Genomic DNA, 23,386 nt, shown 5'->3' with positions numbered 1-23,386 from the left:
TTAGTATCAGCACAGTACATCTTTTGCATAGAAGCAAGAATATCATTACTACTAACCACAGTCCATAGGTTACTTCAGCTGTATTTTTCCCACGTTTCTTCACATTCCCAAAACTCTGCAGTAGTGATACACATTTGTTCAAGCTAACAAAGGACACTCTTGCATCTGTACCATAACAACGTAAGTTTTAAGGACAACATAAAACATGGCACAGTATACACAATTTGTGAATATTGCCAGTAGTAATAGCTGACATTTGCAGAGCACTTCCTATTTACCAGGACCTTTGTGAAGTACTTGGAGTCACCTCATTTAAATCTCAATACAGTCTTTTGATAGATACTATTATTGCCATTTTACACTTGAGGAAATGGAGATTTTTCTGAGGTCCACCCTCTAGTAAGAATTCACACCAGTCTGACCCAGAATCACTATGCTAAGAACTAAAAGGTGCTCTGAGTTCAGCATACAGTTGATTTGGGAATGCTTGCACAATGTCAGCAGAGAAACTAAAGAAAGGGTGTTCTAAAGAAGTTGAGGAACTCACTCCAGCTAGATTTTTTATATGAACATTAATTGACTCTCTCTACTCCCAGAATGGAGGCTGTTGTAAGAGCGCTGCACATCAGCCAATGATAACATCACTTGCTTTGTTCAGATTTTCCACTGCTCCAAACTAATAATGAATTAAAACACACAGTGAATGGACACAGAGAGCAGACAACTGGGGGGGGGGTGGGGCGGGGAGAAATAAATAAAAAATAAATCTTTGAAAAAAATTAAATTCTAAATATCAAAAATAACATACAAATGCAATAAACCACCATACTGGTGAAATGCTTTTTATAAAAGGCTGTCAGTTGGGAGGAACATGCAGAGTCATTGATTTTTCTTTTGAAAACTCTAAGCAACCTGAAAAGAGAATTCTCTTTGAAAGAAAGAAGTGAGGATGTTGTGCGTGTCATAGCAGTCGTTGAGTAATGACTGTGTCATAAAGAGATCTGGCATTTCAGAATGTCCTTAAAGCTATTTCCTTTTGTTTAACTAATTTAATTTACCAAATGCTCCTGGGAAAGGGGGGAAGGGGGACCATGATGCTGACTCCACACATCCTGAAAAATCAACGTTTTTTAGCTGCTCTCAAAGAAATTACATGTGTTTGTTGTCTGCTGGCTCCCCCAAACTCTACCTCTGTCAAAATTCTGCCCTGGCAGGTGTGAGAAAGAATAGATGCAGAACTTGAGTGAACACCCACATCTGTTTTTGGAAAAAGGGAACAGAAGCAGCACAGAAGGAAGTAAAAGAGATAATTGCTGGCTTGAACTACAATACATTTTACTTGTGGGCAGAGGGCCAGCTTACAGCAGGAGGAATAGGCAGGCCCGTCTTATTGGAATTCAGGGGTGGGCCTCCGTTCTTGTCCGGAGACAGCTGTAAACCAGCAGCCCATAGCATCACAATCAGGCACAGAGTTTTGTCAAGGAATGCTGATACGTACAGAAGCGGCTTTGTCTGCTTCAACTGCACCCCTGCCTAGTGAAGTGACAGTCAATCTCTGATTCCAGATGACAAGAACTGGATAAAAACCTAAAACAAATGGCGACCTTTCAAAAGATTAATTTGTTTACCAACAAAATGTTCCCTCTTTGTCGTCTGAGATGGGGGTGACCTTCAGTTTCCCATATCTAGGCTGAAAGGATGCTGACTATAGTCATCTGTTAAGTTAACTCCATCTCAGCAATTATTCCCTTTTTCATTTTTAGTGACAAGAAGGGTTTATTAATTCACTCTGCTTCTTGTTATGGTTTATAAATGCAACAAGCTCATTCTGAATTACTGCAGTGTAACATCAATTTGTTTAAATCTAATTCTGCTACCGTTGCCAAATTATGTTGTGACTGTAATTGTGGCCATATGCATGGGCTTAAAACACAATCATGTTTTGAGAACATCCTTCTTTCTCCCCTTCCCTGCCCCCACCTCTTACTTCTGATGCTTCTTCTAATCATTTGACATTACACAATTGCCTCACTTTCCATTACTTTATCATTTCAGAAATGAATGTGTTTTCAGTGAGAGAGAGATTACTATGTACATCCCAAGCTAAACAGTGAAGAATGAAACTATGATTTGTGAAGTGTGGTTGCTACCCAACTAAGTTACTGAAAAACACTGCATAACATATGACTCATAAAATCTAGAAATCATAATAGTATTAAATTCAACCTCATGAATAAATAAAAGATTCTAAGTTTACATTGCATTATATATTTATTTATTTGGAAAGTGGGACCAAAGAACTGGTATAATTCTACAACAACTCATATCTTGCCAAAAAGAAAAATGTTTTTATGATTCTTTTCTAGGTCATAACAGTTATAATCAGAGTTATTTGTGCAGCAACTCCAAGCAATGTTTTGTTTGGCTCTTTGTTATGCATTCATAATATTTATTTTAAAATTCATATCAACAGATACATGTTTCAAGCCTTTTAAGAAACCCTTTTTATTTAACAAAAATAAATCAAAGTCAAATTTTCTGTAGATTTGTTAATGTGTTGCATTATAAAGTGTAACTGGAACTAAATGTCAGTGAGTAAATATAAACAAGATCAGGGATTTCTTCTTGTCTTCTCATACCTATAAAGACCTACTCAAAAGAAAAGAAGGCTGTTGGTTTTTTAGTTAGCAGATATTGAAAAAAATGATCAGTGAGTTTCATACTTTTCTGTAAATTACATAAGAGTTACAAGATATAAATTTCTGATAGCAGTTTTGTGATACGAGTGAGAGAGAGAGAGTATGTTTATAAGGTATAAGTGTTTCCAATGCACTAAAAATCCTTTTATCAGTCCCTTATTATTAAGAGACATGGAGAAAATACCAACTTTCTAGGGACTAATAATACAAATTGGCTACATATTCAAATTTTCTCTGTCACAAATACCTAGGATTATTAGCAGGTTTTTGACAAGCTTTGCAAGTTTCATACGAAGTAAGGAAATACATGACCCTCAGTAAACAAATTATAATCCCCTTTGAGTATTTAGTGATTCTAAAAACGATGAGCCTCGATGCTACTTTTCTAAATGACTACACATCACAATCTTGACACATGGCTTCATTTTGGGTAAGTGGTTTCAAAAGCACATTTATAGGTGGTAAGTCACAACTATTTATTCACAAATATTCTACATGATTGTTTAAAAACAACACCCAAATATTTCTCTCACAGGACTTTTTGTACAATTTTTCTATTTTATAAATCCAAAGGGAAAATACTATTTTTTTCAGTTAATACCATTATATATATCTATATAAAATGATGGGGTCAACCGTTTTAAATGAAATGCCCAGAGTCAGTTTGAGCAAAATGGACATAATGCACATGCATTTTTAAGGTGCTCTCGTGTAGAATTTTATGGAGTCAAGTTTTATGAAAAAATAAAGGGAGGGATCTTTAATATAGTAAACAAGTATTCATTATCTATATGTCATACAAGGCAAACTAGGATTTTTCCCAAAGCCTCTGTGTTTAAAGACCACGAGCATAATTCCAAGGCTCTCATCCCATTTGGGATTTTAAAAAAATACAATAAATGACTAGGATTTAGCCTCAAATTTTGCATATAATTTTGATTCTCTATTTATGTCTGAATCTTCACTCAAAGTCATTAAAGCAAAGCATAATCCTGTCTAAATCTAAAGACGTGCCTTTCAAAACTTCAACACTCATCAGAAAAAGTTTGCCTGAAATGCAGCAATTGCTATGGGCTACAAAGCCCCTGCACTCCACCAGTTAAGCCAATACTAATTCTAGATTGAAAGGGAAAACCACTAACAACAAAAGGGAAATCTGCTTCTGTCTGTACAGCCAGAGAAATAATATTTTTATTTCAAGGGCATTGGGCTCATGGAAAACAGATGAAAACACTTTCACCTTATTCATAGTGCCATTTTAAATAAAGTTTCAGCAGGAATAAAAATATCTAACTTTCTGGTTATTTCTTAGGCTACGAAAGCATTTTTATGATAAAATGTTCTTAAACTAAACCTGTTAGAATAGCATAATGCACATATAAGGAAACCAAAAAAATGTGTTTCAGGGTCATAAGAAAGAAGTAGGCAGTTGAAAATTTCCATGTAGGAAATTTGGAAGATTAATCTAAAAGACTATTATGCTGGTTAGAAATGGCTTTGGAATTTAGTTCTAAAATTAATTTTGATTTCACTGAAGCATAAATTCAAGAACTGTTGAGAGAAGCCAAAGGTTAAAAATGTATAGCTATGACCTCAGTAATTTAAAATATATGTAAGTTTTTAACTATGAGAAAAGATCTCAAATAAAATAATTTTCCAACTGAAATGGAGACTGCTCCTAAATCTAAGAAAACCCTACAACATAAAGGAACTAACATCCTTGCTTTGGGACATTTAGCAGCAAGTCAAAGGCAAGAATAGGCACAGACTCGGAGATCTCTGAATTCCAGTCTCCATTTGATTATTTTTCCCTCTCATCACTTTGTTGACATAAAGGATTAGTAATCCCTGCTTGCTTCAGATTTAGAACAATTTTCTTACATTTTTACATAATGTATGAGTATACATCCTTGCAGCTGATGCTGTGCTGTTGTTGTCTTTTGATATTTCTAGTGGCAAGCCTACTATCAAAGAACTTAAACATTAAAAATTTCTCTACTAATTATTTTTGTTGTTAAATTATTTCCTCCTTGTTAAAATTACAGTACTAGATTACTTAGGAATATCAATAAATAAAACAGAGAAATTCAAATAAGCTACAAATCTTTTAAAATAGGTTTACATTTTATTAATCATTTCTCATTATTAACAGTATGAAAGGCACTCCATTTTATCACCAAAAAAATTCCAAGGACAAAAGGATCATACCTTTCCTTAAAATCTACGTTATATCTTATACCACTAATAAATTATTTCAATTCTTAGAAAAAATTAAGAGCTCATTAAAACAACTCATTACTTACACATGTTTTTCTCTGATTAATATAAGGCAAACTGATTCCATAGTTCGCATTTACAGCCGCTCTGTGGTGGATGTTTTCAGGATCCTGCATGATTTTTACATTCAATCCTATCTTTTGCTGAAACAAAGAAACAATGAAACTTTCATGCTGGATGAACAAAAATGCTTACTAACATTCTCTATCCTCAAAGGAGTACAAAGTTCTCTGAAAATAATCATTTTAATGTAATTTTCACAGGAAAAAATATATATGTTGATCTTTTATTTAGGCTGTTAATTGTCCCCTTTTATTCACAGAAAAGGAACTTTCCACAGATTTTCCTCCATGTATCCTACTGTTCACACAAATGCATCCTCAGATATCATTCCTTTCTCAAAAATAATTCAAGAAGCCAATCAAGGTGGATAAAGGCCTAGAATAGCTGCTGGCCTTGATTTATTTTTAGCTTTCCAGGTCAAGGATTTTGCCAATGAAATCTATGCTACAAATACACAGGTAGAGGGCCCCCTCGGTCTGTTAATGTGACCAGTTTTCTCATGGGTTATTTACAGGTAAATCTCAGTTTGGACTTCGTAAATTCATGACAACAAATGTATCTACTCCACAGAGATTTTGCTATTTTTAAGAGCAATTTATGCTTTGATTGGAAAAAAATAAAAACATCTAGTTTGAACCTGTAATCCTCATTTTAAATGAGTCCAATTAATTACTGCTAAAATGCTTAAAAATGAGCAACCGGAGCAGGCATTACAGTGGTGATAGAAAGAGGCACTGGATAGGGTCAGGAGACCTGAGTTCCAGTCGTGCTCTACCTTGGACCACCTGTATGTAATGCTGGTAAGCCAGTTCTTTGGAACTCACTGGTCTTATTTGCCAAAAGCCGCAGTGAGGCGTGATGGCCTCTTGAGGAATTATTCCCCAGCTTTAACAGTCTATGATTTGAGGCTAAAATAAGCTGGCACTTAAGGAATATAGTATTACCAAGAGCTTCTAAAGTCTTTTGTGACTATTTTTCATTGGGATATAATTAACATACCATAAAATATGTCCTTTTAAAGTGTGCAATCCAGTGGTTTTTAGTATATTCACTAAGCTGTGCAACCATCACCACTATCTAATTCCAGAACATTTTCATCACCCGAAAAAGAAACCTCATACCCATTAGCAGTCATTGCCCATTCCCCAATCTCCTCTGTCTCCGGTAACCATTAATTTCCCTTCTGTCTCTACAGAGTTGCCTATTCTGGACATTTCATATAAATGGAATCATACACTATTTGGCCTTTGTGGCTTATTTTTAGGAGGTTGGGGGTGTTTCAAGCAATTTGAAAAACTGATTTCCTTTCAATTAAGTGCCTTAGTTTTGATAGTGGTCTTATGCAACTGTTAAATAGCTGTAGGATCCAGATAGATTAGTTTATGATCTAGTTATTTCTTTTATAATAAGCATTCATAAATGGCCTATGCCTAAGGTCAAAGTGAAGGAGAAAGCTACAGAAATCACTATGGAATGTATGCTGTTCTGATAAGCTAACTATATCTTTTTTTTTTTTTTTTTTTTTTTTTAAATTTATTTTATTTAATTCCCCCCCCTCCCCTGGTTGTCTGTTCTTGGTGTCTATTTGCTGCGTCTTGTTTCTTTGTCCGCTTCTGTTGTCGTCAGCGGCACGGCACGGGAAGTGTGGGCGGCGCCATTCCTGGGCAGGCTGCTCTTTCTTTTCACGCTGGGCGGCTTTCCTCACGGGCGCACTCCTTGCGCGTGGGGCTCCCCCACGCGGGGGACACCCTTGCGTGGCACGGCACGGCACTCCTTGCGCGCATCAGCGCTGCGCATGGCCAGCTCCACACGGAAGCTAACTATATCTTAATACAAGCTCCAAACATGCCTTTTATTTTTTTAATCTTAGTTCAGTATTTTAATCAAATCTCCATATAACTGCCCTCAACTGTCCATTTTATTTAACCCAAGCAGAGATATAGGTTGCAAATAAGGAATATCTATTCCCTTTTCCTTGAAGTACATGCAGTGACAAAAATAATGTAGTGTCTAATTAAAAATGGCTTTCCTTCTGTGGGTAACCCACACTCACAGCACTACTCTGGGGTTTTTGCATGGAAGCTGAGTGCTACTTTTATTGAAATTAATACCTGAACATAATTTTTTTCCTTCTTAATTAAACTTTTAGAATAATTTCTATTCTACCAAGGATCGGGAAATTGCTAATATGTATTATAATGACTGGATGTGGTTTCTGTAATTAGGGTGTTTTTTTAAAATGTGTATTCTGGATACAGTTGATGGTAATAGCTCCATCTATCATGGGTAAGTTTTGTTAGATATTTTTAAATTCTGGGATCACTGGCTCAGTGGACCATAGCAGGTTTCTTAGTTTTATTATGCTCCACGAACTTTGTGAGACTATAGGACTAATGTAGGGAGGAAATGATCAAATATAGAATCCTTGTTAAAACTGAAATTAAAATCCAGTTGTTGGGGAGCAGGTGTAACTCAGTGGTTGAGTGCCTACTTCATATTTTATGAGGTCCGTGGTACCTCAAAAAAAAAATATCCAGTTTTTTGCTGCTCAGTTTTACATTTCTGTAGTACTAGGCACAGATATTTTTTTGAAAAGAAATCAGGAGAAGATGTAGCTCAAGCAATTGGGCTCCCATCTCCCACATGGGAGGTCCTGGGTTTGGTGCATCCTGAAAAAACAAAAACAAACAAAAGGCAAAACAAATGAAAACACCAACACAGGGAAGCTGATGTGACTCAGTGGCTGAACACCACTTCCCACATATGAGGTTCCAGATTCAATCCCTGGCCCCTAGTACCTTCAACAACAACAACAACAACAACTCAGAATAGAAATAGAAATCCAATTGTAATGATGGTTTGTAATCTCAATTCTTTATTGTTGGATTCTAAAGCTATGGGAAAGGTATTTAAAATTATTAATATTAGTATATTAGTGAATGCTCCAAAATGTGTTCATCAATAGCAATGAACGCACCTCTTTAATGAAGGATATTGTTAATGTAGGAAAATGTGGGAGGCATGGGGAATGAGACATATGGGACTCCCCTATATTTTTTATGTAACATTTGTATAATCTAAGTATTTTTTTAAAATAGAAAAAAATAAAATTATTAATATTCTAATAGATATTATTTTAGCACCAAAGCATGTATATACCAAAATAATTATATTTAGCACACATTATTTTATTTTTCCTTTAAAAGCACACTAAGAAAGAAAATAATAAAGGCTTCTAAGTTTGGTCATGGCAGATGGATTTTGAGTTTTGTGCCATGTCAATGGGCCCTACTTTGGAATTTGTGCTCCTGAAAGTGATAGAGCTGAACTCAGATGTGACCTTTCTATACATGCCTCTTCTGTCACGTTTACTGAACCTGTGGTGGGTGCTAGGGATGCTATATACTCAGGGGACTTGAATCTCTGGACTGCCCATGTACCAGCTGGGCCCTGAGCCTCAGGAGAGTTGCAACCCCTACTCTTTGGTTCTTTGGGCTTACCCAGCTCAGCTAACAGGGAGGTGAAGATGGTCAACTACCACACCAGGGAACCAAGAATGCCTACAACTGCAAGCAGGAGAATTGCATCCATCATTCATGTGGAATCTAAGCCCCCTCTTGATATAGAGGTGGAGTGGACATCATCATCTCAGGGTCCACAGAATGGAGGAATAAAATATGGATTAGAGTGGACTTACTGATACTCTACTATAAAACTATTGTGACTAAGTAATAGAAGAAATTGTATCATTGACGTGGAAAAAGTGGCCACAGTAGTTGCTGAGGGCAGGGAGAGGGAAGAAGAGATGTGATGAGGGGGCATTTTTGGGACTTGGAATTGTCCTAAATGATATTGCAGGGTCAGAGGCTGGACTTTATATATCCTGCTATAACCCACTGAATGTACTGGGGGAGAGTATGAACTACAGGGTAAACTATTATCCATGTGGTGCAGCAGTGCTCCAAAATGTGTTCGCCGAGTGCAATGAATGTACCACAATGATGGGGAAGATTGTTGGTGTGGGAGGAGTGGGGTGGGGGGATGGGAGGTATACGGGAACCTCTTATGTTTTTTTATAATGTAACCCTTTTTGTGATGTACGTGTCTTCAAAAAAATACAATTTACAAAAATTAAGGGGGTGGGGGTGGGGAGCGGGTTACATGGGAACCTCTTACTTTTTTTTAATGTAACATTCTATGTGATCTATTAACTTTAATTTTTTTAAAAGTGTTAATAAAAAAAGAAAAACAATGATAGACTTTAAACAATAAAAAACAAAATTAATCATTCCATTAAGCAGAAAAGCACACTCTGGAAGATGATCTTTTTTTTTTTTTTTAACCAAAAGTAAAATAAATATCAGAAATAACTTCAGAAATTTTTCTTAAATTGGTCAAGGAAAGACAGTAATTTATTTCATCTATTTTGAGTCACTAAACAAGCTAAACTTTGTATTCTTTCCTTTTGATAGTAATTACAAGCAGATATATCAAATGTGACTCTCATTTAGACTTTGGTTTGTAAGAACAAAAGTTATTATCAGAGCCAATTACTGTTTTACCTACATGGCTGCACAGAAGCAGGGAGCTCAATTTTCATCTCATCAGTGATTTTGTGGTATTTATTTTATCACTATGCCCACAAAGCTATATAAGAAGGAAATAGCTTATGCTATTAAAACTAGGGTTTGAATATAGGAGACTAAGGTTTCTTTTAGAAGAACTTCTGAATTAAAAACACTAGGCAGCATGTAATGCCAACTCCCCAGACATGGGCAGACCATAAAATGATACACATCTGAGCAGTAGATCCCACACAGAGTAATCAAAATTGAAATGCTTCACAAACAAAGTTGAAGCAGGCTATTTACTAAGTTACAGTATTATTGGCATAACGTTATTCTCAACAGTGTTTGCTACGAGTAATGCCTTCCAAAGTGGATATTGCTTAATATCATATTCCCACTGGTTAAAGATACCTGCTGTTTAATTTCAAAACCAGAGAAAGGAAAAAAAAAAAAAAAAAGAATCTAGTCACTTTTAACACTCTGATCCCCTCAACCATTATTATATTTAATTGAAAGAACAATAGATATCAAGTCCTAGTGTTTCACTTTCAAGCTGTATATCATCTTGGTTGAGTCATTTCACCCCCAGGGCTTCAGATTTCTCATTTATCAACCTGAGTAATAATACCTACCCTCACAGGGTTGTTGGTGAGCTTTAAATGACTAATATAAAAGTATTTTGCAAGTTATAAAGTACCATTCAGAATCTAACTTGAAGGGGCTGTCACTAACCAAAAAATAATGTCTGAAATGGATTGAAACACATCAAATATCCATGAGTTCTTAATAGTATTTCCCTCTGCTCCCCAAAACCTAATTGATAAAATTGACAAATTACTCTGAAAATTGATAGACTCAAGCATTTATTCTGCTTTTCCTGAAAAATTATTTTTCAGATTTACCAAAGAGTTAATAAAGAAAAGCTCCTCTTTATAGAAGCTAACAAAATGCAGAAGGAATGATAGAATTATCAAGTCACCACTTGGTAATTCCTAATGAAATAATGTACTTAGGTAAACATCAACGGTTGCCAATACCATTAGGTAAAAGTTGAGGGAACTTTATAATGGATAGAGCAGGCCAATAGTACTTGGACTCATTGATCAATATCAACATCATTTAAAAAAGAAAAAGGAAATTGCCTCCTGATATGCTGTAAAAGGAAGTACACAGCACCACCTATGAATTATTCCTAACAAAACAGTGGAACCTGAATCTGACCAAGCTTCTAGTTAAAATGACCAGTTCACAAGATATACTGTGGACAAAGGAAGATGTTAAATGACACCACAAAATTGCAATCAGCCAAATCCGGGCTGTGGAAAAAGCCTATATGACAAATAACCTGTTTTCTTAAACAAATCAATGACCTTTTTAAAAGGAGGGAAACTTAAAGATTAAAAAATAATAATCCACACTGCAATGTATATACCTTGTTTGCATCCTGATTCAAACAGACAACAGTAGAAAGACATTTTTTAAGACAATCAGGGAAAACTGAACATGGACTAAGCATTATGTAATATTAATGAATTATTGTTAAATTTATTGGGTATGAGAGTAGTTTTTTAAAATGTCCTTATTGGAGAATACTGAAATATTTAAGGGCAAAATGATGTGATATCTGAGACTTGCTTTAAAAGAATTTGCTTTAAAAAAAGTGGTGAGGATAGATGAAATAAGAATGATAAAACTATGGTAACTGCTAAAGCTGGGGAAATAGCTAATGCCAGATGGGGTTCATTCTATTTTTGTGTCTATTCAAAAGTCACTTTTCTTAAAAATCAAAACAAAATTAAAGTGCAATTAAAGCATAAACATTCCTGACTGTATTTTTAGTTCAGCTTTAACATTCTGAGACTATGATTTCCTTTCTTATCTCCTTGCGAGGGCTAGAAGGAAGAATAAGTAGAAGCCCTCCACAATCACAGCATTACTTAACTCCATGCTGCTTCGCAATAGCCGAGCTGCTGCGTAAATGCCTCAGGTTCACGGAGGCTTAAGTCCTGACTACTTCTATTCCCATGCGCCCATTCTGTTTTCTGCTTCCTTTAGGATATGAATTCGAGAATAAGAGGAAGACAGGGAGAGGGAGGGAACATTTATTGAACTCCCATTCTGTATCAGGCACTGTAATAGGTAACTCCCAGAAGCCCAGGGTTATCATAATCCAGCTGATTTACGTAGTTCTTAAAACGACAAGAAGGAGTATGTGATACCACCACTTTACCAAGGAGGACATAAGTTAAGTGACTTCTTGAGGTCACACAACTGGAAAGTGGGGGGGGGGGGGGGGTCAGGATTTAAGTTTCTCTGATTCTAAAACCTTTTTCCATAAAAACATCCTGCCACATTATAAAGAAATATTGGTTGATGCACTCTTAATTCAACTTTCTGTCTGTTTACCAGATTGTTTACCCACTCTCTGATCTCCAGAGGCACTGCTTTGATCCACACCTTCACCGATTATTACATAAACCACAGTAATGGCACCTAAAATGGATCTCCTTGCCTCCAGTCCATTTTCTACCTGATCTCCAGGGAGACCAAACCTCTGATTACTAACTGGTGTATGTCTCCTACTTCTTTAACATCCTCCAATAGTTTCCCTTGGGGTAGCATGATCTGGCCTCCTTCCTACTTTCTAATCTCTTGTGCCCATCCCTCATGATTGCTCTGTACTCTGTTCATGCTGAATGATCAGCAGGTCCCCGCACACACCAAGCTTTCTCCACCTCTGTGTATGAGCATGTTGTTCCCTTTTCTGGGAATGTCCTCTTTTCTCCTCTTCAGTGTTTTCTGGGCATACTTCTATTTAAACTTGAACTCAGATCAGGTGAAGCCTCTTCTGGAAGGCCTCCTCTACCCCCATCTCTCCTCACTCAATAAAATTCATTCAGTCAAACATTTATTGAGACATTACTAGAACTTGGTGAACAAAAAAGATAAATCCTTGTCCACAATTCAGAATGCCATACGTACTCTAAATAATATAAACTAGGATAATGGAATAGGATAATGCCATAGGTATTCTAAATAATATAAACTAGGATAATGTAAACTAGGATGGGAGACTCTTAGGTAGGGTGACCATGACAGCTTCTTTGAGGAGATGACTATTATACTGAGAGCTGAGTGAAGAAACTGAACTAGTCATCAAAAGATATGGGAATTATCTACAAAAAACTGCATGAGCAAAGGCTTTTAGAGGTTGGCCTTATTAGGAAGGTGGACACTTCTTCCATTATAACAAGGGAGAAGACACAGAAAACAATTCAGATGTAGAGAGATTGATGGATTTGGTAATGGGAAGGTTAGCATGGCAGTGTGAAGCTTTTGTGGACCCAGAAAATCCTATTCTTAAAGCTAATCCATTCCTGTGCATGTAAACTTATTGTAGGTGGGACCTTTTGATTAAATCACTTCATTTAAGAGCCTTTGATTAGACCGTGTGACCCAGAGTAGGTCTTAATCCTTTTACAGGTGTCCTTTATAAACAGAGGAATAAAAAGCTACAGACACAAAAGGAGGCCACAGAGAGAAAAGCTCCTAGAAGCTGAGACAGGAAGCCAGAAGCTGAAGTAACAAGACCCAAAGAAGCTGGAGGTAGCCAGAAGCTGAAAGAAATGGAATCTGAAGGAGAAGGCAGAGACTGGGAGACACCACCATTATGCCTGCCATGTGCCTGATCACCACAGCTGCAGCTTGGTGAGAAAGCATCTTTGATGTGTCTTGATATGGACACTTTCATGGCCTCAGAACTATAAGCTTTTAGCAATTTCTGGGCTGAGTTTAGCACCCAATTGAAATTTTGGGTCACAAAATTTAAGGGAGATCATTTGGCATTGTTGTAAGATACAATATAGCCACAGTGAGCTGCTCAGGTGCAAATACCAAGCATTTGGATGAGTAGGTTTAAGTAGGCTTGAGTATGCCTACTAAGCACAATGAAGGGAAATTGGTAAAAAGGTGCTGAACCACTGGGTCAGTTCTGAGAGATTTGACAGACAACAGAAAACCATGTTGGGATCTATTCATCTCTTCTCAAATGCCAGAGTAGACAATTTGCTGGCATTGGTTCAGCTGCTCAGAGATGCCATCAGAGACCCAGTTCTTTGCCTCATTCTTCTCTACCATCCTTATATGATGCCTTTTGTTCATATGATTCTCATCTCTTGGTTGCAAGATAATGGCTACAACTCCAGATATCATGTCTGTGTTCAAAGGCAAAAAGAAAGGGGAAAGGGGAGAAGAAGCAAAGGGACATGCCAGCTATGACTATCAGGTTTATCAGGTTGGTTTCCCAGAACCAATCCCCCAGGAGACTGCTACTTAGGTCAGAAGTGGTACACGTGGCCATACTTAGTTTCAAGGAAGGCTTAGAAATGAGGAATCTTATTCCTTGCAGGCATGAGCCACATTAAATAATATTACAGTTCTTTAATTCAGATGGGGGATGGATATTGGGTAGGAAACCAACAATTTCTGCTACAATCATATAATTAGTCTAAGGAGGAAAAGGACAAAAGACAAAAGTGATAGTGAATTACTGAGAGGTTAATGGGTTGAAAGTGGTTATATGACTGAAGAACTTTTAGAATAATATACTTAAGTATGTGAGCTGGAAGAATAGGGAGTGGAAGTCACAGACTGGTGTGCTTCAAATGGATATTAGAGATGATGCACTTACTGGTTATGACAAAGCCCAGGCATTAGTTTATTCCTCCAGCCCCACCAGAGCATTTTTCTAAACCTCTATTATAGCACTCATCACACCATCTACAGAATGTTTGTCTACAGACTGTGAGTATCTACAACACTGAGTTTTGCATCTCCAACATCTAGTACATTAAAATAAAAATATTTGAGGAAACGAAATAGTACGCCAGTGATGAAAGACATTTTAAAGTTTTATTATGTTTGCATTATTCTTACAATATGCCACAGTGACACAATCATCAGCTTATAGTAGTAGTGTGTCAAAATGGACTTGCTATTCAATTTTGAGGGCACACGGGCCAACTGCTAACCCCATGACCTCCCTTCCCTTGCTGCAACTACTCTCAGGAGTTGGTGGCCAGGGAATGATGACTCTCCTGCAAAACTAGGAGTGAGTATCTCCTGCTAAGCCAGAAAGAAAGGCACTAGAAACCACCTTTGAAATGTTGCCAAACCATGGAATACCATATAATAAAATTCAGGTACCTTTGCAGTTGTAATAGCTTATATTTCTGGAAAACGTGTTATGAGTCAATATATGTAGCTAATTGAATCTTTTTATGGTATCAATGCAATTTAGGGATCTAGTCTGAAGGGTCTAGTGATTGAGTGCTTGCTTCCCACATGCAAGGTCCTGGGTTCAGTTCCCAGTGTTCCCTAAAAACAAAAAATACCAAACAACAAGTAAACAAATGGAAAAAACTGACAAAACAACTCAGGGGAACTGATGTGGCTCAGTGGTTGAGTGCCAGCTTCCCACATACAAGGTCCTAGGTTCAATCCCTGGCCCCGGTACCTCAAAAAAAAAAAAAAAAAAAAGGTCACCTTAATCAGGAGCATTGCACTGAGAAATTTCTTTGGGAAGATTAAAAGAGACATCAGGAAAATTCTGGACTTCTGGGACCATTTGTGGACAAATCTAGAATTTATTCTGCTGCCTTTTTTTTTTTTGGTCATAAGTTTCCCTGTGACAAATATAGGTGGGAGCTCAAGTTTTTATATTTTGAACAGTGGTGAAGAAAAGCCAGAGCTTTGGGGTCAAATAGACCTAAGCATGAATTCTAGCTCTGTCATTTCTTGGCTTTAAATTACTATCCTCCTTTAGCATCAGTTTCCTCATCTGTAAATATGCGGATAATGATGCTTCCATCCCTCAGAATGTTGTGAGACTGAGATATGATATCATCATTATGGCTAACATATATTCCCAAATGGTTTCCCTGCTTCCGCCCCAATCTTTTAAATCACGTTCTCAATATAGTAGCCTTAGTGACCCTTTCAAATTGCAAATCACACCATATCAATCCTCTACTGAAAAGCTTCCAATGGCTTCCCATCTTGCTCAGAGTAATATCCCAAATCCTCACAATGATTGCAAGATCTGGTTCCCTACTGCTTTTCTTACCTCTCTCACCCTTGCACACTCCTCTCCAGTCTCCTTGCTGTTCACATTCTTAATTCAGGATCATTACATATACTGTTTCCTCTACCTGGAATGCTCTTTTTCCAAATATCCAAATGACTTACTCCCTCACTTCAGTCAGCCTTCTGCTCAAATGTCACCATCCCAACACTCCCTCTGTTCCTTCCCCAGCTTTACTGCTCACCAACTAACATTCTCTATAGTTCCTTTTCAAATTATCTTTTGTCTGTTCCTCTAATATTTTCTCCTGCCCCTCAGAATGTAAGCTTCGTGGGAGCAGAGAAATCTGATGCCTAAAACCTAAAATACTGCCTGGCACTTATATTCGATACATAATAGAGACTGGTCAGTAGTTAACAACAAATAAGAACTTGGTGTTATAAAGTACTATGGGGAAGCAGCCTTGGCCCTAGTGGATAGGGCATCCATCTACCACATGGGAGGTCCAAGGTTCAAACACTGGGCCTCCTTGACCCGTGTGGAGCTGGCCCATGCACAGTGCTGATGCGCGCAAGGAATGCCGCGCCATGCAGGGATGTCCCCATGTAGGGGAGCCCCATGCGCAAGGAGTGTGCCCCATAAGGAGAGCTGCCCAGTGTGAAAGAAAGTGCAGCCTGCCCAGGAATGGTGCCGCACACAGAGAGCTGACACAACAAGATGATGCAACAAAAAGAGACACAGATTCCCGTGCCTCTGATAACAACAGAAGCGGACAAAAACAAGAACACGCAGCAAATGGACACAGAGAACAGACAACGGGTGGGGGGCAGGGGGAAGGGGAGAGAAATAAATAAAAATAAATCTTAAAAAAAAAAGAAAAGAAAAAAGTACTATGTACCAGACTGTTACAAATATTTTTTTAATATATTAACACATTTATCCTTTCAACAGCCCTATGAGGTAGGTTCTATTATTATGCTCATTTTGCAGAGAAGGAACTGAGGCAAGGGAGGTTAAATAACTTGCCATGGTATAGGTAGTAAGTGGAGGAAACAGGATGCTGTCACCTATTGAGAGCTTATTCCAAGCAAGTTACTGTCTAGGTACAGGTTACGGCAATGAATTAAACAGAGCCCTGTTGCTTTAGAGTAATAGAGACCTCAGAAATAAGATAAGCAAATGAAATAGATGAACCTCAACAGATCCTGTGTTGAATAAAAGAACAATAAAACTCATTTGGGGGATAACTGAGGAAATCTGAATATGAACTGGGTATTTGTTACATTAAGGAATTTTTTTTAAAACAATGAATGGAGGGAATAGAAAGGAGAAGAAGTCATGTGATCTGAAAGCCATGGAGCCAATGAGAATGCTACCCACCCTGGGAAGAAGCAAACCTTCTGCCTCTGAAACCATTTCAGTTCAGAAGTAACTTCTACAAAAATTTCATTGATCGTACCCCACCTAACCTTCATTTCTGAGCTCAGTGCATTAAGAATTCAAAGAAATAGAGAAGGACAAGATGGTGGCAGAGTAAGGAGATCCAAGGGTTAGCTCCTTCTACAGTGCAGTTAGTAATCACCCAGAACTATCTAAATCACCTGTTTGGGGGGCCTAGGAGACCAGACGAGCATCCTGCAACATCCTTGGAAGAATGGAAGGAGGAGACTGCCCATCTGTAGTGAAGATTTGTGAGTAGAACACTCCATACCATGGAGGCCAGTGCTGATGCCCCACTGGAAACACAAGCTGCCTTGTGAACTGTTCTTTGGCTGGAGTTGGAAGCTACATTTCCCAAAAATGGGGAAGGAAGACACATTTGAGCATTGACTTCAGCTACTGATTAGTATATTTGGCTGGCTCAAGGCTAATCCAAAGAATAGCTAAAGTATGGACCTGTTCAAATTAGAAAAAGACTGGTAGTCTCCATTTTAAACTTTGTCCACAACATAAGGGGAAGCAGGGCTCATTGAAAATCACACTGATGTTGGGGACCAGCTCCTTTCCACCAAATTCAGATGGCAGCCATAGTTTAGGCTTCAGCCCTACCTCCAGTAGGGAGGGAACTAGGGAACCTGCACCAGACTCTCCAGGCAACTGTAGTAGTTTTTGGCCCATGCAGACTAGATTGTTAGACACCTGTGGATCCATCCTCAACCCCCAATAGGATAGGACAGGGCAGTATTTCCCCATTTCAGCCAGCATGGACTGGACTTTTGGATGCATGTGGCACCATCCCCACCTCCAATAGGACAAGAAGTGGACCAGTGTTTCCTCAACCTCTCTGGGTAGTTGCAGCCCTTCTGGCCCACACAGACAAGATTTTGGGGATCCTGTGGTTCCATCCCTGCCCCTGAAAGGGCAAAAGGAACATTGCTTCCTCAGCATCTCAGGGAAACTGCAGGTGCTTTCACCCACATGGACTAGGCAGAAGGGATAGTGCGCCCTCAGCCTTGGAGGGAAACTGCAGGTGCTTTCGCCTACATGGACTAGATTGTTGAGCACTCCTGAGACTCCAGCCCCACCTCTGGCAGGGGAGGAGGGGGACCTGTGCTTCCTCAGTCTACCTGGGCACCTACAGTCAGTTTTGACCCACACAGCTTAGTTTGATGCCCATACCTGTGTCTCCATCCCTACCCCTGGCAGAGGAGAAAGGTGGGAGAAGCTTTATCAGTCCCTGGGGCAATGTGGGCAGCTTTGGCCCCCATGCAGTACCAACTGCATTCTTGGCTCCTACTATGCAACCAGCATGGGAGAAAGGGCAAGAGACAGATGAAAAAGGGCTCAAAAAAATTCAGATTGGCTAAACGTGACCCACTATAAAGTTATAAATTAAGTTGAACCAAATATCAAAGGGGCTGTAGCACAAAGCCAATCAAATAGAAAGCCCTAGACTAAAGAGAGAAAATGCACCCAGAATAAATACATCCAGTAAATGAGATACCAAGACACCAACAAAAAATTACAATCCATACCAAGGAACAGGAAGATATGGCCCATCAAAGGAAAAAGCTAAGCCTCCTGATGACATAAAGGAGTTGAGACAACTAATTATAGATGCTCAAATAAATCTCCTTAGTAAATTCACTGAGATGGCTAAAGAAATTAAGGATATTAAAAGAAGACACTAGGTAAGCACAAAGGAGTATTTGAAAACATACACAGAAAAACCAGCAGATCTTTTGGGAATGAAAGGCACAATAAATGAAATTAGAAATACACTGGAGGTCTGTAACAGCAGATTTGAGGAGGCAGAAGAAAGGATCAAAGAGCTGGAAGATATAGCCTCTGAAAACAAAAATAAAAAAGAACAGATTAAGAATGGAAAAAATTGAACAGGGTCTCAGGAAACTAAATGATAGCAAGAGACATACAAACATAAGTGACATGGATGTCCCAGGAGAAGAGAAGGGAAAAGGGACAGAAGGGATATTTGAAGAAATAATGGAGGAAAATTTCCCAACTTTATTAAAAGACATAGATATCTGTGTCCAAGAAGCACAATATATTCCTATCCAAATAAATCCAAATAGACCTACTCCAAGACACATACTAATCAGAATGTCAAATGCCAAAGACAAAGAGAATTCTGAGAGTAAAAAAAGAAAAACAATGCATCACATACAATGGACACCCAATAAGATTAAGTGCTGATTTCACATCAAAAACCTTGGAGGCAAGAAAGCAGTGGTGTGATATATTTAAGATATTGCAAGAGAAAAATTGCCTGTCAAGAATCTTATCTCTAGTAAGATTGTCTTTCAAAAATGAGGGTGAGTTTAGAAAATTCACAGATAAACAGAAAAATGAGAGACTTTGTTTTGTAGGAAATAATAAGGGAGTGCTACAGCATGCAAAGAAAAAAACTAGAGAGAGAGGTTTGGAAGAGACTAGAAATGAAGATTATATCAGTAAAAGTAACTAAAAGTGTAAAAAGAGTGTTGAAAATAAAATATGACAGAGAAAACCCAAAGGTCAAACTGGATGAAAAACTACCTTTGCAATAATTCAATGTTAATGGATTAAACTCCCCAATCAAAGGACATAGACTGGTGAAATGGATAAGAAAATATTAATCACCTATATGCTGTCTACAAGAGACTCACCTTACACCCAAGGATACCAATAGATTGAAAATGAAAGCCTGAAAAAAGATGCAAGCAGTAACAAAAAAAGAAGCTGAAGTAGCTATACTTATATCAGATGAAATAGACTTTAAAAGCAAAACTGTTATTACGGACAAGGAAGGACATTATATATCAATAAAAGGGGCAATTCACCATGAAGAAATAATAATCATAAATGTATATACATTTAACCAGGAAGCCCCAAATTAGATGAGGCAAACACTGGAAAAACTGAAAGGAGACACAGATGTCTCTACAATAACAGTTGGAGAATTTACTACACCAGTCTCAGCATTGGATAGAACATCTGGGCAGAGGATTAGTAAAGAAACAGAGAGCTTGAATTATATGTTAAATGAACTAAACCTAATAGACATATACAGAATATTGTACCCCAAAACTGCAGAATATACAAGTGCTCATGAATCTTTCTCCAGGATAGACCATATTTTGGGTCACAAAACAGATCTCAATAAATTTAACAAGATTGAAATGATTATTGAGCACCTTCTCTGATCATATGGAATAAAGCTGGAAATCAGCAATAGGCAGAAAATATATGGAGATTAAACAATACATTCTTAAGTGATCAGTGGGTCAAGGAAGAAATTGAGAGAGAAATCAATACATATCCCGGGATGAATGAAAATGAGAACACAGTTTATCAGAACCTATGGAATGCAGTGAAGGCAGTTTTGAGAGGGAAATTCATAGCACTCAATGCTTACATTAAAAAAGAAGAGAGAGGGAAGCGGACTTGGCCCAATGGATAGGGCGTCCGCCTACTACATGGGAGGTCCGCGATTCAAACCTCGGGCCTCCTTGACCCGTGTGGATCTGGCCCATGCGCAGTGCTGGTGTGCGCAAGGAGTGCCCTGCCACGCAGGGGTGTCCCCCACATAGGGGAGCCCCACGCGCAAGGAGTGTGCCCCATAAGGAGAGCCGCCCAGTGCAAAAGAAAGTGCAGCCTGCCCAAGAATGGCGCTGCACACACGGAGAGCTGACACAGCAAGATGACACAATGAAAAGCAACACAGATTTCCAGAAAAGAAATACAGATTCCTGGAAAAGAAACACAGATTCCCAGTGCCCCGTGACAAGAATGCAAGTGGACACGGAAGAACACACAGCGAATGGACACAGAGAGCAGACAATGGGGGAAAAGGGGAGAGAAATAAATAAATAAATAAAAAAGAAAAAGAAGATAGAGTCTCTGCTACATCTACCATGAAAATGAAGGCCATTCTTACAACCAGACTGTAAACATTTCAGAAAATGTCAACATCACACTGAAGAGGACACACAGTTATTGTGAAGGTCCCCAGAGGAGCCATGCAGAGGGACTTCATCACATCAATATAGAACTCAGGCTACTGGGAAGAAAAAGAAGAGGTTTTGGGTTGACAGATGGTGGAAAAATAGAAAGGAAAAGTACAGTTCGCACTATCTGTAGTCATGTACAGAATGTGATCAGGGTGTTTGGGCTTCTATTACAAAATGAGGTCTGTGTATGCTCACTTCCCCATCAACATTGCTATTCAGGAGAATGGGTCTCTGGTTGAAATCTGAAATTTCTTGAGTGAAAAATACATTTGCAGGGTTTGGATGAGGGCCGGTGTCACATGTTCATTATCTCAAGCCCAGAAGGATGAATTAATTCTTGAAGGAAATTATACTGAACTTCTGTCAAATTCAGCTGCTTTAATTCAATAAGCCACCACAATTAAAAACAAAGATATAAGAAAAACTTTGGATGGTATCTATATCTCCAAAAAAGGAACAGTACAGCAGGCTTATGAATAAAATGTCTAAGAATCATGCAGCAGTAGGAACAACAAGATGCCATACCTATTTGTGATATTTTAAAGATGCAATAAAATTCAAGTTTAAAAAAGAACTAAAATCAATGATCTAACTACACAGCTAGAGAAACTAGAAAAAGAACAGCAAACTATTTCCAAAGCAAGCAGAAGGAATGAAATAATAAAGATCAGAGCAGAAATAAATGAAGTTGAGAACAAAAAAACAACAGAATAAAACCAAAAGTTGGTTCTTCCGGAAGATTAACAAAATTAGCAAACCCTTAGACTGATAAAGGAAAAAAAAGAGAAGATGCAAATTTTAAAAATCAGAAATGAATATGGGGACATTACTACTGACTCCACAGAAATAAAAGAGATCATAAGAGGATATTATGAACAAATAGATGCCAACAAACTAGACAATGTAAATGAAATGGAAAAATTCCTAGGAACATACAAACAATGTACACTAACCCTAAAAAAAGATAGAAGACCTCAACAAACCAATCATAAGTAAAGAGATTGAAACAGTCATCAAATAATGCCCCAAAATGAAAAGCCCAGGACCAGACTGCGTCACAGGAGACTTCTACAAAGCATTCAAAGATTTAACCCCAATCTTACTCAAACTCTTCCAAAAAATTGAACAAGAAGGAATGCTATCAAACTCATTCTATGAAGCCAATTTCACCCTAATAACAAAGCCAGATAAAGATACTACAAAAAAAAAAAGTTACAGACCCATTTCCCTAATGAATATGGATGCAAGAATCCTCAACAAAATACTTGCTAATCAAATCCAACAACTCATTAAAAGAATTATTCATCATGATCAAGTGTGTTTTATACCAGTCAAAAAGGGATTGCTCAACACAAGAAAATCCATCAGCGACATTAATAAATCAAAGAAGAAAAACCACACAGCCATCTTGATTGATGCAGAAAAGGCATTTGACAAAATACAATTTCCTTTCTTGATATAAATATTCTAAAAGATGGGAATTGAAGGAAACTTTCTCAACATGATAAAGGGCATATGTGAAAAACCCCAGCTAACATTGTACTCAGTGATGAAAGACTGAAAGCTTTCCCACTGAGATCAGGAACAAGACAAGGATGACCACCGTCACCACTGTTATTCAATATTGTGCTGTAAGTTCTAACTATGACAGTTGATCAATGGAACTGAACTGAGAACTCATAAACAGACCCTCACATCTTCGGTCAAGTGATTTTTGACAAGGCTGTCTAGTCACCCACCTGGGGCAGAACAGTCTATTCAACAAATAGTGCTGGGAGACTGGATATCCATATTCAAAAGAAAGAAAGAGGATCCCTATCTCATACCTTATATAAAAATTAACTCAAAATGGATCAAAGACCTAAATACAAAAGCTTTTACAATATAAAAGCTAAAACCATAAAACTCCTAGAAGAAAATGTAGAGAAACATCTTCAAGACCTGGTGGTTGGTGGTAGATTCTTTTTTTTTTTTTTTTAAAGATTTATTTATGTTTTTCTCCCCCTCCCTCCATTGTCATTTTGCCGGGTCAGCTCTCTGTGCAGGCCAGCACTCTGCATAGGCCAGCTCGCCTTTATCAGGACGCCCTGGACCTCCTATGTGGTAGATGGGAGCCCAGTTGCTTGGGCCACATTCACTTCCCTGTGGTGGATTCTTAAACCTTACACCAAAAGCATGAGCAACAAAAGAAAAAATGGATAAATGGGATCTCTACAGACTTAAACACTTCTGTGATTCAAAGAACTT

The 23,386-nt window shown here is 38.0% G+C and overlaps 1 protein-coding gene across 2 annotated transcripts in view; it reads right to left on the bottom strand.

Moving 5' to 3' along the window:
• Positions 1 to 23,386, bottom strand: part of IQCH (IQ motif containing H) — a 310,616-nt gene that overhangs the window by 203,633 nt on the left and 83,597 nt on the right. For both annotated transcript variants that reach the window (XM_058294384.2, XM_058294385.2), the window contains exon 5: positions 5,003 to 5,119. In XM_058294384.2, coding sequence (XP_058150367.1) covers positions 5,003 to 5,119 — 117 coding nt within the window. The remainder of the gene's footprint in view (positions 1 to 5,002; positions 5,120 to 23,386) is intronic.

This window comes from Dasypus novemcinctus, chromosome 3 (genome assembly GCF_030445035.2).
Source record: "Dasypus novemcinctus isolate mDasNov1 chromosome 3, mDasNov1.1.hap2, whole genome shotgun sequence".
Taxonomy (NCBI): Eukaryota; Metazoa; Chordata; class Mammalia; order Cingulata; family Dasypodidae; genus Dasypus; species Dasypus novemcinctus.
The sequence above is the reverse complement of the archived record's forward strand: the minus strand, read 5'-3'. Positions and strand labels throughout refer to the sequence as shown.